The sequence below is a fragment of the Benincasa hispida genome, chromosome 10 (assembly GCF_027475165.1).
Source record: "Benincasa hispida cultivar pf3 chromosome 10, pf3_genome.v1.1, whole genome shotgun sequence".
NCBI classification, from domain to species: domain Eukaryota; kingdom Viridiplantae; phylum Streptophyta; class Magnoliopsida; order Cucurbitales; family Cucurbitaceae; genus Benincasa; species Benincasa hispida.
In genome coordinates, this window is record NC_143487.1 from 1,238,106 (window position 1) to 1,254,420 (window position 16,315).

Below are 16,315 nucleotides of genomic sequence, written 5' to 3' on the forward strand. Positions count from 1 at the left end.
ATTTTATCATAATAAAAGAAGTTGATAAGAGTGGACTCCTCGCCCCATAGTTTTTACTCTTCACACCGATGGAGTTTTCCACGTATAATTCGTGTGTGCTCTTTGCTTTTAATCTTCCAAAATTTTGTGGTTTATTGTTGTCTATTGTTGGTTGATTGCTTGGTGATTTATTTGTGGTGTTTTGGAGAACAATTATTTGGTTGATTGTTTTGGAGGAAATTTTAATGGGTTATTGTTATATTGGGTCCTATAAGTGAATATAGGTGTATTCGAGGCAAGGAGGAAGAAACTTCTCATTCGAAGTTTTCAAACTCCCCATCTAGGTTGGAGAACATACAGAATTTTATGTGTTTAGTGTTTACTATATAATTTTGTCTTAAGCTAATGTTTGGGACTTATTTTGGTACAGATATTGTAATTTTTAGCTCAAATTTGTCACATTTGGTGATAACATAAAATTTCTTTCGACACTTAAAAGTGTTTGGTGAGAACTATAAGTGATTTTTGGCTAAGTATTCAATGTGAAAGCACCTTTTTTTACAAAAATTAGAACGAAACATAAAAGTGATTTCTTATTAAGACATTTGACTTGAAGTGCTTGTAATTAAAAGTATTGCCTAACATTGAAATATCCTTTGGCAACTTATTTAAGGTATAGGAATATATATATATATATATAATTAAATAATTTAATTCTCAAGCTGTAAAATAAGAATTCGTCGTCGTCTTGCGTATTTCAATTAAAATAATTTCAAATTCTTGAATATTTAAATCACAAGGAGAGTTTCGTCATCATATTCTAATTAAAATAACAAAGAAGCCTCCTTTCATTTGAATCATTCATATTATTAAATAATAAATATTACATACTATGTAAATATTTAAAAAACGAGAATTAAAAAGTAAAAAAGAAATTGTTTAGTATCTAAACTTTAGTTTGTAGCAACTAATGTAAGTATTTAATCTTTATATCTTAATTTATAATAATTTAGCTTGGGTAACCATTTTGTTTTTTATTTTATTTTTTTAAATTAAATCTATACCATCTACATTTTTTATCATGATTTGCACAAGTCAAATTCAAAAAACAAAAACAACTTTCTAAAAGCTACTTTTTTTAGTTCTCAAAATATGACATAATTTTTTAAACTATTGGTAAAAAGTAGATAACAAAGGTAGAAATTTGGAGATGAAAATAGTGTCTATAGGTTTAATTTCAAAAACAAAAACAAAAAACAAAATAATTATTAAATGAGACCTTAATCTCTTCCACTAAAAGATCAATCAAATTAAGTATTAATCTATATTATGTAACAATTTACAATTGTAATTTATAAATATATTTGGTTTTTAATCATTTTATCATTTATATTTGTACAAAACCTAATTCAATATTTTTTTTATTACAAAAAGATGCATAGACTAAGTTGTTAAACTTGTTAAACTGAAGCCCTCTTTGATAACTACAACTTCCATTTCTTAAAAATGTAAAAAAAAATAAAATAAAATAAAATAAAAAAACATAATTAAATGTTTAAAAGGAAAAAATATATATTTAAATAAATAAAAAATTAAAAACGTTAGTTAGGGGTGTTTGGCTCACCAACATGAGTTGAATTGAGTTGGTATAATATATCAACTCATTGTTTAGCCTATCAACTTTAAATGTTGGTAGAATTGAGCTAGTATATTTTACCAACTCACCCTTCTTCTCATGTTTTCAATGGCTCCACCCATCGGCCACTGTGACATTCTGAAAACTAACTCTGGGCTCCAACAACAACCTATGATGACAACTCTAATCACCAACTTCGGACTCCGACAACCACCTCTGATGGCAACTCTGACGACCAACTCCAGCATCCGAACATTACCTTCGATGATAATTCCGGCGATGAAATCTAGACTCTAACAACCACCTCCGATGACATTTTCGACGACCAACTCTAAGCTCCGACAAACTTCCCGTGACTTACTCCAACAACCACCTCCGGTGACCTAACTCCAATGACCACCTTCACGCTACCAACTCCGACGACTAATTGGCTCCAACAACAAAATTTGATGATCAACTCCAACAAACACCTTCGTAGGCTCCAACAACCACCTCCGACTACAAACTCCAATGAAAATCACCTTTGATGATCACCTTTGAGCAAACAACTCCGACGACCAACTCGAGGCTTCAATAACTACCTTCGATGACAAACTTCGACAAACAACTCTAATACCACCTTCATGCAACTATTTTGGGCTTCGACAGTCACCTCTAACTACAATCTCCAGGGAAAATCATATTCGATGATCAATTCGACGACTACTTTCGTCCAACCAATTCTGAGATTCGAAAACCACCTTCAATGACAAACTTTGACAACTAACTTCAATACACCTTCATGTGACTAACTTCAGGCTCCGACAACCACCTCTGACTACAAACTCCAGCAAAAATCGTATTCGATAATCAACTTTGACAACCATTTCCGATTACTATAAGACTGGTGACTGTTAAAGTATATTGTAAGGTTGTTGATTATATAAAAGATATTATTTTGTCTACATTAAGAGCAATATTTATACATAATGGATTCACATATCAAATTAGTATTAAGAATATTTAGACGAAAAGTATGTATGTAGTTGAAAAGTATGTAACATATAATAAAAAAAAAAACTATAAAATGGAAAGAAAAAAAAATCCTGTAACGTTTTCCAGCAAGAATCAGTGAAAAATAGATATATGTTCTCTGATGATCAAACCGTTGAAGAAATGTGGTGACATGTCATTGGCAATTACGATGGGGAGATCTAATTAAAAAATACATGATATAGTAAAAATATAGAGCAACAATAGCAAGAAGAGGAAAAAAAAAAGATGATAATGAAATTCATGGAGAAAAATTGGCTAGAAAGTTTTGATTTCGCTTTAGTTTCTCATTTTATTTAACCATATTTCTACAAAAAAAAAAAAAATGTAATGGGTCAATTGTTGTTCATTTCCTAAAAAAGAAAGAAAAGTTCTAAAAATTTTTTTTAAAAAATTGCAATCTATATTTTATTCAAACAAAGATGAGTAGAATTATTGAATAAAAAAGTTTCAAAACAAAAAGAGTAATCATAAAGGGAAAATATTTCAAATGGTAAAACTGCTGAAAATATTTACATGATATAGCAAAATTTTAGAACTATCAATAATCGATGCTGATAGTCTAAAATTTTACTATATTTTGTAAATATTTTGATTTATTTTTCTATATTTAAAAACAACCCAATCATAAAAGCATATTATTTAAAATTGCATCATATACCCAAACATATGAAATCAACTCTACATCCCAAACACAGACATATGAACTTAGACTAAATAACTCTGCACTTCAAACACAGATATATAAAGTCGACAGATATATGAACTCCATAGACATATAAACTTCGAACATTCTATCTCAACTCAGCACTTCAAACAACTTTTTATAGTTGAAATTCATTCGACCAAATATTTATTTCCCATTTTTAATTCCAAATACAAACAAACAAAAAGAAATCCATATTCAAAAAAAAAAAAAAAAACAACCAAAACAAAACAAAACAAAAAAAGAAAAAAGAAAAAAAAAATCCAAATAATAAACACATGCGACATGCCGGATTGCCATTTTCTTAATTTGTTTATTTTTAGGAAAAAATGCCGAAGGTGAAGAAAATTCAACACAAACTCTTCCCAAGTTCAGCTTCAATTCTGGTTTTTGTTTCTTTCTCAGGAAAACATTCAACGTTTTCATTTTCTTCATTTTTAAATATCCAACAGCGTTGCTTGGTCATTATTCGCCGAAGAGAAGGTAATATCAAGGTCTAATTTCTGTCTCTTATGATTCTTCTTCTTCTTCTTTTATTCAATTGATTGCTCTCTCAAACTGTCTTTCTTTATAGTCCCATCCAATTACTTTATTTCTATTACCATTTTGATCTGTCACATATCAATGTTGAATTCAACCAATTCATAGACATATATATATATATATATATATATATCAATCCATATTACATCATTCTCCATTGATTTGGTTTATATGTGGAATAGTTTCCGAAGCCTCCATTTGCAATGGTAGTTTTTCCATGGATTACATTGATTTGGTCTTACACATCTTTCTCCAATATACTTGAATAATTCGAATGCTATTACTTTTCCAATGTATTTCGCTTTCTATAAGAACAGACGTTTGTACAATGACTTCTTTAATGACAAAATTTAGGGCTCCCCCACTTATTATATTTCTATCTGGTAACTATCTGTTTATGTTGTGTCATCATATACTCAAGTTCAGTTTTTTCAAAAAAAAATTATAAAATAATGGGAAATTTTTTGTAATATAAGGCTTTCTAAGCATGAAACATTTTCACAGCAATCACTTAAGCATGAGGTTTCCTATGTTTTCTTCCCCATTGATTCCTTTTTTACTTTTTGTTCTTTCAACCTCTGCCACTGCTTTGCAATATAGATTCCCAAGGCTTAATCCTGTTGGTGAAAAGTTTCTACATCATTCTCAAGTTCTGAATCCACTTCCTCTGGATGATTTCAAGACTTATTATTACAATCAAACACTTGATCATTTCAATTATAGGCCTGAAAGCTACACAACATTCCCTCAAAGATATATAATCAATTTTAAGTATTGGGGTGGTGCGAATTCGAGCGCGCCAATTTTTGCTTACTTGGGTGCTGAAGCACCAATAGATGATGATTTAGATTTTATTGGGTTTATGACAGATAATGCCATTCAGTTTAATGCTCTTCTAATTTATATTGAGGTAAAATCTAACTCAAACCAGTCTAGTAGTTTATATTTTATAGTTGCTGAAGACCATTTGTCGTCTTAACAGCATCGGTACTATGGAAAATCAATACCATTTAGATCGAGGGATGAAGCATTGAGAAATGCGAGCACTCTTGGATACTTTAATTCAGCGCAAGCAGTAGCAGATTATGCAGACATTCTTATACATGTAAAAAAGGAGCTTCATGCTAATTATTCTCCTGTGATTGTTATTGGTGGATCATATGGAGGAAGTAAGTGGTTTTACACCAAAAAACCACAAATTCTATTACAATTTAAATCCAATATTTAACAGGTCATTTATCTATTTTCTATTTTCAGTGTTGGCTTCATGGTTCCGTCTTAAATACCCTCATGTAGCACTAGGAGCTCTTGCATCTTCAGCTCCAATCCTTTATTTCGACGATATCACACCGCATGATGGGTACTATACTGTTGTCAACAAGGATTTTAGAGTAAGACTTCGAAATTTTACATCCCTTTCTTTTTATGTCAGTTTCTGTGTTAAAACAAAAATATGTGAATTGTAGGGTGTCAGTGAAACTTGCTACGAAACTATTAAGAAATCCTGGTCTGAGATTGAAATAGTTGCTTCTCAGCCAAACGGTCTGTCCATTCTCGACCAAGAGTTCAAAACATGCCGGTAACACATTGTGCCTCTAGTCCAAAATTCAATGAAGTTACACATCATTGTATTTAACATCTGTTTATCTTGTTATGTCCGTTTTCTTTTTCGTCTTCTCCTCTCCTCCTTTTCTAGTCCTTTAAGAGGATACTCTGAGTTGGAAGACTACTTGTGGTCCATGTATGCTACTGCAGCCCAATATAACCATCCGCCTGGATATCCAGTCACCAGGATCTGTGATGCCATTGATGGAACTTTTTCTGTGAATGGAACACTTAGCAAAATAGCTGCAGGTGTATTTGCTTTCAGAGGGAATATATCCTGTTATGTTAATGAGCCCAGAAATGAGACGGAAACTGATGTAGGATGGAGATGGCAGGTAATTTTTCTTGTGGAGACATCAATATATAAAAATTAACCAAATTAGAACTTGGGCAGTTTGATAACGTTTCCATTTCCTGTTTACTGTTTCTATTTGTTTTTTTTCTTATTTCTAATTTGAGAAATATTCTTAAAAATGAGGCTAAAATTGAGGAAGGTCGTATCTGTTTTATTTAAAATTGTTCCTATTGTCTTAGCATGGAAGCATGTCCATTTCACTCATCAACTCTTTTGTCTTTGGATCAAATCTCACATTGGGACTTTTTTTATTTTATTTTTCGTTCTTTTATATTTCTTTTTTCTCTATATTTTTTTATATTACTTTTATCTATATTTACTTTCTTATTTCTTTTTTTTTATTTCCTTTTTCTCTATATTTTTTTATATTTCTTTTATAATTATTTATTTTCTTTTTTATTTCTTTTATATTTTCTTTTTCTCTATATTTTTTTATATCTAGTTTCTTTTTTTATATTTTTTTCTCTATTTTTTATATTTCTTTTATAATTATTTATTTCTTTTATTTATATTTATTTTCTTTATTATTTTTTAATCTAATTTTGAATTTTGAATTTTCAAATATTTAGGTTTATATATTATTTTGATTTTCAAATTTCAAAATTTCACGGGTTATTTTTAATTATAGGAAAATGTACCAAAATATGTACAAATATAGCCAATTTAATTTTGAATTTTTGAATTTTCAAATGCTTAGATTTATATATTATTTTTATTTTCAAATTTCAAATTTTCAATAAGGTTGTTTTCAAATATAGGAAAATGACCAAGATATTTACAAATATAGCAAATTTAATTTTGAATTTTGAATTTTCAAATATTTTGATTTTCAAATTTCAAATTTTCAATAGGATTGTTTACAAATATAGGAAAATAAACTAGCAAAATTTCACTATCTATCATAATCTATCGCAAATAAACTATGATATTTTACTATTATTTGTACATATTTTCAACAGTTTTGTCATTTAAAATAATTTTTCTTTTCAATATGTATATATTAATATTTTTTGAATTTTGAATTTTAGATTTTGCAAAATGCATTTTATATATTTTTAAATTCATATATTTTTAATTTTTCTGAGATAGAAACCCTTATAATTTTATAATAATATAAATTTTATTTACTAAGATATTTATTTAGGTTCATTTTAATATTTTTACAACCACGACATTTACATAATAATATGATTAAGTTAGATTTGAGACTACGTCATTTAAAATTTAAAAAAAATTATTTGAGTGAGAAATAATATTGTAAATCAAATTTTAGCATCATATGAATGATAGAAACAATTGTATTATCGATATTAATTTTACATTGGGACTTATGTGTATTCGATAGTTTAAATATTTGATAACTATTTTTATACTTTAATGCATGCTATATATCTTTTTATTTTATATAATTAGATTATATTTAAACTATAAAATATGGAGAGAAAAATATAAGGGAAAAAAATACAATAAATGAGAAACAATAAATAGTTATCAAACAAGTTTCTGTTTTTTGTTTCTTTTTTTCCAAGAAATAAGAAACAAGAATATAACCGGAATAGTTATCAAACATATTCATGTTTCTTGTTCTCAAAAAAGAGGAAACTAGAAACAAGGAACGAGAAATAGGAAATAGGAAACAGAAACATTATCAAACGGGCCCTAATTTTACATATATGTTTTCTGATAGTAAATTGATCACCAGAAAAGAAAGGAAACTTTGTCCATTAGACTCAACAGGTGAAAAATTAGCAAAGTTTTTTTGTACCTCCTTGAATTTTCCTAGTTTGGGAAAAAAAAAAAGATAGAAAGAAGTTTGAAGAAAATATCCACTTTCTAAAAGCCAAGCAAGTAAACATGTCAATCAAAACAAAAGAAAGTAAACAATATTGCAAGGTCATGAATTAAGAAGTATGGATACGGATACGATACGACACCGACACAATGGCACATCATATTTCAAAAAATTTAGGACACAGACATGTTTATTAAAACACACATTTCTTAAACTATATATCATTTTTAAACAATAAGAGAATTTTAAAAAAAATAATGAGTTTATTCATTTTTATGCTTAAAAAATTAGTTGATGTATTTCGCTCTCAAATTTTTTTAGTTTTTTCATATATGTGTTGACTTAGTATATGTAAGAAGTGTTTGATGCATGTATACCAAATGTTGGTCCTATTTTGACTTTGTACACCTAGTGTCTAACACATCTATTGCACTAATAAGTGTCTGATACTTGTCCAACGAGTGTTGGAGTGTCCAAGTGTCTGACACATGTTGCTAACCAAACTAAAGGGTCGATGCTTCTTAGGTCATGAATGTTTACATACCCTAAAAAGATAATTGGAGGAATTTTTTTGAAAACTTATTTGGGGATTTGTTCATTCTCCCCTTTCCCCATTGATAGGCGTTTTTTTTGTAGGATTAGGATTCTCTTTTGCAATATTTTAGAGGATCAATAAAATATTCTTTTTCCTATAAAAAAGACTGTTTGTACACTGAAGAGCTTTATCTTGTACTTAGTCATGCAGTGAGATGGTGATGCCAATAAGTTCAGATGATGATATGTTTCCACCATATCCTTTTGATCTTCAAAGCGTCATCAGTTATTGCAATCGACTGTATGGTGTCCCTCCCAGGCCCCATTGGGCTACCACCTACTATGGAGGCCATGTATGCATTTCAGTTGCTCCCCTCTCTTTCTTAATAGGAAATCCTACTAGTTTGTTGTAAACAAAAGCAATTCCTTATCTGCATAGAATGAAGTTTGCTGTCCTTCTAAATTTAAACTGTAGGATATACGACTCGTCCTTCAGAGATTCGGTAGCAATATAATTTTTTCCAATGGACTCAAAGATCCTTATAGTATTGCCGGGTAAACAAAACAGCAACCCACATTTATAAACAGATGAAGATGATAAGTTTTGCTTGGTCTTAATTTTTTGTCTCTCTCTGACTCCAGGGTATTACTCAACATATCAGACAGTCTCCTAGCGGTGTATACGACTAATGGTAATGCTTTCATTTCTCTGCTCCGTAAGCTTTTGTGTCTTGGAGGATTCTAGTTGATTGGTTTTACCATCTGCTTTAGGGTTTTTCTTTCCCATTGTTCACAATTAAAATTTCACTGCCATATCATTACAGAATAACATTAGCAATAATTGTTAATAGTTGTATTACAATGGCATTACTTTTTAGTTTGTTTGGCACCAAAAAACGATTCTAGAAGGAAATTAATGGACGAGTTTTATTATTCTCACTGATACATTTTGATTTCTGTAGGATCTCATTGCTTGGACATCTTAAAGGCGAAGGAAACTGATCCTGAATGGGTAGTGACACAGAGGAAGACTGAGGTTGGTATTATTAAAGGATGGATCAGCGAGTATTATGCAGATTTGGAAAAGTACAAACAAATGAAACAATAGAAAACATACTCAGAAGGTGATGGAAGACATTCTAGTTAGTAAAGAATACCTTTTCTGCTCTTTTTCTGCATCATCCGTGCGTTTGACAATTTGAACTTGTAAAGACCCATCAAAGAATGAGAAATAAAAGATTCTTGCTGTATTTTCTATCCTTCCTGTAAGCTTCTTGCTTCTGATTAATAAAGTTGACGCTTTCATTCTATTAATTTTATGTTTCTTCATTTTCTTTATACGTTTAAAGGCACTATTCTAGAGGTTCTTAAATCAAACATGAGGAAATTGTGGTTTTAGAACAAAGGCAACGTTTGATGAGCTTTGATATATTCAAAAGAAGAAAGAAAATTGATTATCAAAAAAACAAAAGAAACAAAAGAGACAGTTATCTACATTTGATGACCTCCTCCAACATGTGCATTTTCTTTTTCATTGTGTCCAAATTCCAAATACAAACGTATGTCGAAGGCAACTTTTTCCGAAGGTCAGCTTCACTTCTGGTTTCTAGTTTGTTTAACGGGGAAATACAAGTTTTTCATTTTCAGTATTATTCATTAAAACATGCTCAATGTTTCCTTTTTTTTTTTTTTGGTTAAACAATTGTGAGAGTGGTGATCGAACCATCAATCTTTAGGATGGTAACTGGTGCCTATGCCTTTATCCATTGAGTTATACTCAGATTGACAAACAGACATGGTGTTGCTTCATGATATCCAATCGTCTCTGGATAGCAACATATTCATGGAGGAGAAATCAAGGTTAAATTTCTCTCTTATAATTCTTTTTCTTACATTGAGTTCATTACGAGTTCATACAAACTATCTTTATGATGCCATCCAATTCCTGTTGAAAAAAAATAATAATAATAATAACAATAACTGTAGCATTTTGATTAGTCATAATGTTGAACGAGTTTATAGAAGACTATTTAATCCATATTACATCATTCTCTATTTGTTTATATGTATAATAGTTTGTGAAGTTTCCAATTGCAATGGTAAGTTTTATATTGGTTCACAAGGATTTAGTCATACATATTTCTCTAATTTCATAAACTAATACGAGAAAATTAAGCTCTATAAGTAGGCTAATATTATATCCTCGCATTTCACTTTCATCTGGGCTGCCACTGGCCAATGTTGAATAAGAACAGAAATACATAAATTTTTACAAGAACTTTTTCTATGGCTCAAACTTGGTCTCACCTACTAACTATATTAATATCTGATCGTTGCTAAACCTTTTGTTTTATAAAGCTTTCTTTACAACAAGTGATAAAGCTTGAAAAGTTATCATCACAAGCATTCTGGCATGAGGTTTCCAATGCGTTCTTCCCCATGGATTCCCTTTTTACTTTTCTTTCTTTCAAGCTCTGTCACTGCTTTCCAGTTTAGAATGCCAAGGCTTAGTCCTATTGGTGAAAAGTTTCTATATCATTCTAAAGCTCTGGAATTACCTCCTTCTGATGATTTCAAGACATTTTATTACAATCAAACAATTGATCATTTCAACTACAGGCCTGAAAGCTACACAACATTTCCCCAGAGATATATAATCAACTTCAAGCACTGGGGTGGTGCAAATTCGAGCGCTCCAATTCTTGCTTACTTGGGTGCCGAAGCACCAATAGATGCTGCTATGAATGGGATTGGGTTTATGACAGATAATGCCGTCAAATTCAATGCTCTTCTTGTTTATATTGAGGTAAAGTTGAATTCACACCAGTCGTTAGTCCATTTTTGTTGTTTTAGAGTCTTAGTAATGTAGTTATGGTCTAAAATCTAATGCCATCTTACCAGCATCGGTACTATGGAAAATCAATACCATTCGGATCAAGGAAAGAAGCACTAAGAAATGCCAGCACTCTTGGATTTTTTAACTCAGCGCAAGCAATAGCGGATTATGCAGCCATTCTTATTCATGTAAAAAAGGAGTTTAATGCCAAGTATTCACCTGTGATTGTTATTGGTGGATCATATGGAGGAAGTGAGTATTTTCTCATTCAAAGTCCTCCAATTTTTTAATATCGAGTACCTAACAGGACATGTACATGTTTTTTTTTATTAGTGTTGGCTACATGGTTTCGTCTTAAATATCCTCATGTGGCACTAGGAGCTCTTGCATCTTCCGCTCCAATTCTTTACTTCGATGATATCACACCGCAAAATGGATACTATGCCGTTGTCACCAAGGATTTTAGAGTAAGATGCTGAAATCCTTCATCCCTTCATTTTTTTCCTTGGTTAGCTTTTATGTTTTGAAACAAATTATGTAAATTGGCAGGAAGTTAGTCAGACTTGCTATGAAACTATTAGGGAGTCATGGTCTGAAATAGAAGCAGTTGCCTCTCAACCCAATGGCCTTTCCATTCTTGACAAAGAGTTCAAAACATGCAGGTAGTAAAATCGCATCTTGTTTCCAAATTCAATGAAGTACGTCGACTTAACATATTTTCTTTTGTTTTTATTTTCCGTTTTTCCTCTCTTCATTTTCTAGTCCTTTAAGAAGTTCCACACAGCTAGAAAACTACTTGTGGTCCATGTATGCAAGTGCATCCCAATACAACCACCCACCAAGATATCCAGTCACCAGGATATGTGGTGCCATTGATCGAACTTATTCTGGAAATGGAACAGTTAGCAAAATAGCTGCAGGTGTCTTTGCTTATAGAGGAAAACTCTCCTGTTATATTAATGAGCCTAGAAATGCAACTGAAACTGATGTAGGATGGCAATGGCAGGTAAGATTTCTTAATCACATCAGCCAAATGAGAGCCCTCTGATTCAAATAGCTATTTTTCTTATACTGACTTGATCGCTAGAAAAATTTGATAGGTGGAAAACCAGCATATATTGTCACATCCCACCCTAGATTACCCTCTAAACCTGGATAGAATGGTGACTGCAGCAGTTACCAACCCTTTTGCTGGCACTTATCGCCTAACTATCCTGTTAACCTTTACCCAAACCCTGAATACATACATATCATCAATATACCAACATATTAACTCGGAACTTAACACATTTATATTACAGGGTTTCGCAACATTATTCATACATGAATATTACAACTTAGTGAGCCCCATCTAGTATACTAGTCACTAGACAGACACATGTGTACTAACTAACATAGGTCTTTAATTACGCTTCCTTCAACCTGTTTCTTTGAGTGGCAGAGCAGCAAAATAGTCTTTTGGAAACTGACTGCTACATGAAAGAAAACATTTGAAAACTTGAACTAGAAGCCCAGTGAGTGACTTAATAAAAATATAAATCTCATGCTCAAAACCGGAAGCTTGAAACCATAATATTGAAACTAAAGTATACCAAGAAAACTTTAAACTACCATTAAACATCATTATTCCTTAGTTGAGAACGAGCATACATCGCTCTAGCTCCCAACGTCTGTTACGGGCCAAGAGACCCATACTTTAACCTCCTTTTGCTGGTATATAGCCTAGGAGACCCATACTTCGGCCTCTCATTCGGAACTACCTACGGCACCTGGAGTTTTCTATGTACCGTCAATACCTTAGGTACATTTATTCAAATACCTTCCTTACCTTCAGTATCCGGCTTACTTAAGCTATCAAGTTCTCGAATATAGCATAGAAAACTCTTTAGGATATCTTCCCTACCTTCAGTTTCCCTTTTCATTATGTTTAGGAATACCATCGCATGTTCTTTAACAATTTTAGGTATTTAAAACATAGTACATCAAGCTTCATTCAACCTTAGCTTTAACCTTAACGCATGCTTCATACTTTGTAAAATAATTTGACTTAAATCACGTTGAACTAGCTTGTAAAAACTATTAGCATGCGTTAGATATGGAAAACATACTTGGAAAACTCATACATTAGTAACATCATGCGTTGATAAACATTCATAAGCATTAGCAATTCCAAACTATCCTTCTAGCCTAGGAGAAAATATGACTGCCCTTATCCTTAGTTGAGAGTGAACTATTAGATCTAACCCTCAATGTCAACCTTGGTCGGGGAGAACTCTTTTGCTCAATACTTCGACGTTGTATTACCTACGTGCACGTGGTTATAATTGAGTACCGTCATACCTTAGGTACTTGACTAGGATACCTTCTCATTGTTCTTCAGTATCCTTTGGATACCTTCTCATTGTCTTTCAGTATCCGTCATATAACTAGTCATAAACATTTAGTTAAAAGGAAACCTTTTCATTGTCCTTCAGTATCCGTCATATAACTAGTCATAGACATTTAGTTGAACACTAAAGCTTAGTGCTTAAATCATCATACTAGTTCATCCATCATAGGTTCATCATAAAAATGGAGTTACTTAAACATACTGAAAGTATTTGGACAAGATAACATATCTAAATCATGTCAATTCCATGGAAAACATGCTTTACTTAGCATGAGAAACAGTTTCACAAATATGTTGCTTGGAAATTCATTTAAACACTTAGCATGGGAAATATCTTCAAGAAATCTTAGTTTCTAGATCATTAAAACAGTAAATCATCACATGGTCACTCACAGCTCATTGGCCTCTTAATGGGTTATACGCCTCTCCTAGCTCTTCTTGGCCTGAAAGGACATAATTCCCGATTAAACTACTTAGAATTCTTGGCAAAATACCTCAAATAGTTCATTTACTAATGCAACTTTCATCATCAAAGACAGGTTTACTAGCGAGATTCTCCTCATGAGCAAGATCCTCATGAGCAAGATCAGTGAGATCCTCATGAAAAAATTAGCGAGATTCCTTCATTAGCGAGATCCTCTTTCTCCATATGAGCCGTTTGCTTGTTCTTCCCAAGCAGCTGTCTGCTTATGCACAGCTTCTCTGTTACAACTTCAAAAATTCATAACTCAAAATCCAGCCCTTTTTTGAAAAAACTTCCTTCTACAAACATGTTTAGAATTGAGTTAGCCTTAAAATTTCAGCTCAAAATTCCTCGTCGTTTAATCTGGAGATTCAAAACTTCATCATTGGCCTCAATTCAAGCAGTTGCCTGCTTGTTCAACAATTTCCAGTTCAAACTTCAAAATTATATAACTCGATTTCCAGGCCTCATCTTAAAAAGTTTCATTCTATAAGGTTGTTTATAACTGAGTTAACAATATTTCCTCAATTTTTTAGCTCAAAACTCTTTGTAATTCGTCCTGGAGCTTTAATTCTTCACTGATGGCCTAGATTCACCCGAGAAACGAACCCTTCGTATTTATTTTGCCCCTCCAGCCTTATTCCGGCGAGTTTTCCTTCCAGCAGACTAGCCACAGAAAATAGACACACAGAGCTTTCGAATGCCACTGGAATTACACAAATAGCCTATAGTTTGTCCAAACCGACCCAATGAACTCGACCTTCTTGCTTATATTACCGCCCAAAATCCAGTATGAACCCTCCTTGTGCCACCTGGCCCACTATTGGTGATGAAGGGCTAAGATTTAACAAATTTCCTTTTGCTAACTTCACTCACAATATTACTTCAGCACCATACCTCATTAGATGGCATGGTCTCATTCATATGCTTATTATGCATTCCATCATCAAGCATGACCTTCCTTAGCCTAGCCGAGTTTTGTCCTACTTTTACACTTCACTACCCAAGAGCCTATTTCTTCTTGCTTACATCTTCTACCCTTCCTAAGACATGGCTTCATTTAGCTCATTAGAAGACATCACATTACTTACTCTTACTTGAAGTAATTAGGGTTCGGGTTTTACATATATGGAGAGTTGTAATGGACCTCCTTCACCTTTTACATTGACTTGTCTTAATAGAGATGATGCAAAATGTGAAATAGGTTTCCCTGCTGTCCCCATCAAGTTTTTTTATCTCTAATTTTGGAAATTAGTTTTGAAGATGAAAAAAAAAATTATCAAATAGAATCTCTTATTCTTAATCTAGAAATGATAACACAAGATTGGCTTTTTTTTTTTTGACAAAGCCAATCAAATAACATATGTATCAAAATATACAATACTGAAGATTACGATTTGTTTATATACTAAAAAAGCTTCATCTTATACTCAGAGATGCAGTGAGATGGTGATGCCAATAAGCACAGACAATGATACTATGTTTCCACCACACACGTTTGATCTCGAAAGCTTCATCATTTACTGCAATCGATTATATGGTGTTCCTCCTAGGCCTCATTGGGTTACCACCTATTATGGAGGCCATGTATGCATTTCAATCATTTCCCTTTTAACACGACGACCTACTTTTTTTGGTTGAAAACAAAACAATTTCCTTATCTGCAAGAATTACTTCATTCTTTTTTTATTTCTTTCTGAATTCAAATTGTAGGATATACATCTCATCCTTCAGAGATTTGCTAGTAACATTATCTTTTCCAATGGACTCAAAGATCCGTATAGCATTGGCGGGTAAACACAATAGGAACCCCAATTTATAAACAAATTATATGATTACTTTTACTTGGCTTTGATATCTCTTTCTTTGACTTTAGGGTATTACACAATATTTCAGACAGTCTCCCAGCAGTGTATACAACTAATGGTAATGCCTTGACCTATGTGTTATGCAAGTTTGTCATTGTAATGCCTTGACCTCTATGATTTTATTCCATTGGCTTTATTTATGACTTTTGTTTGTTTGCGACAAAAAAGTATACTGAAAAAATCTAGCAGGAAATTTACAGGTGCATCAAATTTTGTTCGAACTAATACATTTTGAATATGCAGGGTCTCATTGCTTAGACATCCTAAGTGCAAATAAAATGGATCCGGAATGGTTGGTTACACAAAGGAAGATGGAGGTTGGTATCATTAAAGAATGGATCAATAAGTATTATGCAGATTTGGCGAACTACAAAAAATAGAAAGCATCATGGCTATTGGAAGGAATTCTAGTTTGTAAACCATAATTTTCTTGTTCTTTTTCATTTTACAGTACCTACACAAAAGAGAATGAAAAGCATGATATGTTTCTATTCCAGCTACCATTACATAATTTGAACTTATAGTGATTCCATCAAAGAATAAGAAATAAAATATTCTTACTGTCCGTTGTGTTGCA

General features: G+C 32.0%; 2 protein-coding genes across 3 annotated transcripts; both read left to right on the top strand.

Annotated features, from left to right (window-relative positions):
- Window positions 1–3,658: 3,658 nt before the first annotated feature.
- LOC120088609 (uncharacterized) lies at window positions 3,659–9,496 on the top strand. The gene is made up of 10 exons (XM_039046021.2): window positions 3,659–3,836; window positions 4,497–4,806; window positions 4,879–5,065; window positions 5,154–5,287; window positions 5,363–5,475; window positions 5,593–5,836; window positions 8,386–8,535; window positions 8,658–8,737; window positions 8,825–8,874; window positions 9,145–9,496. Exons 2-10 carry the CDS (start codon window positions 4,759–4,761, stop codon window positions 9,288–9,290), a joined length of 1,152 nt encoding a protein of 383 aa, XP_038901949.2. The 5' UTR covers window positions 3,659–3,836; window positions 4,497–4,758; the 3' UTR covers window positions 9,291–9,496.
- A 353-nt stretch (window positions 9,497–9,849) lies between these two features.
- On the top strand, window positions 9,850–16,315 carry LOC120088611 (uncharacterized). 2 transcript variants are annotated; one of them, XM_090305915.1, is made up of 10 exons: window positions 9,850–10,042; window positions 10,802–10,988; window positions 11,084–11,270; window positions 11,352–11,485; window positions 11,568–11,680; window positions 11,781–12,024; window positions 15,305–15,457; window positions 15,584–15,663; window positions 15,747–15,796; window positions 15,982–16,315. In XM_090305915.1, the coding sequence occupies exons 1-10, from the start codon at window positions 9,978–9,980 to the stop codon at window positions 16,116–16,118; spliced, it is 1,350 nt and encodes a 449-aa protein (XP_090162041.1). In that variant the 5' UTR covers window positions 9,850–9,977; the 3' UTR covers window positions 16,119–16,315. The 2 variants fall into 2 exon arrangements, with proteins under 2 accessions (XP_090162041.1, XP_038901953.2); XM_039046025.2 differs by lacking the exon at window positions 9,850–10,042 and having other exon boundaries at window positions 10,538–10,988.

Excerpts from the sequence above, each read along its gene's own strand:
- LOC120088611 (XM_039046025.2), top strand. The coding sequence starts at position 10,596 with ATGAGGTTTCCAATGCGTTCTTCCCCATGGATTCCCTTTTTACTTTTC. Across the intron at positions 10,989-11,083 it reads CTCTTCTTGTTTATATTGAG|CATCGGTACTATGGAAAATC; the intron begins GTAAAGTTGAAT and ends CCATCTTACCAG. Across the intron at positions 15,458-15,583 it reads CCACCTATTATGGAGGCCAT|GATATACATCTCATCCTTCA; the intron begins GTATGCATTTCA and ends TTCAAATTGTAG.
- LOC120088609 (XM_039046021.2), top strand. The coding sequence starts at position 4,759 with ATGACAGATAATGCCATTCAGTTTAATGCTCTTCTAATTTATATTGAG. Across the intron at positions 5,066-5,153 it reads TGGTGGATCATATGGAGGAA|TGTTGGCTTCATGGTTCCGT; the intron begins GTAAGTGGTTTT and ends TTCTATTTTCAG. Across the intron at positions 8,536-8,657 it reads CCACCTACTATGGAGGCCAT|GATATACGACTCGTCCTTCA; the intron begins GTATGCATTTCA and ends TTTAAACTGTAG.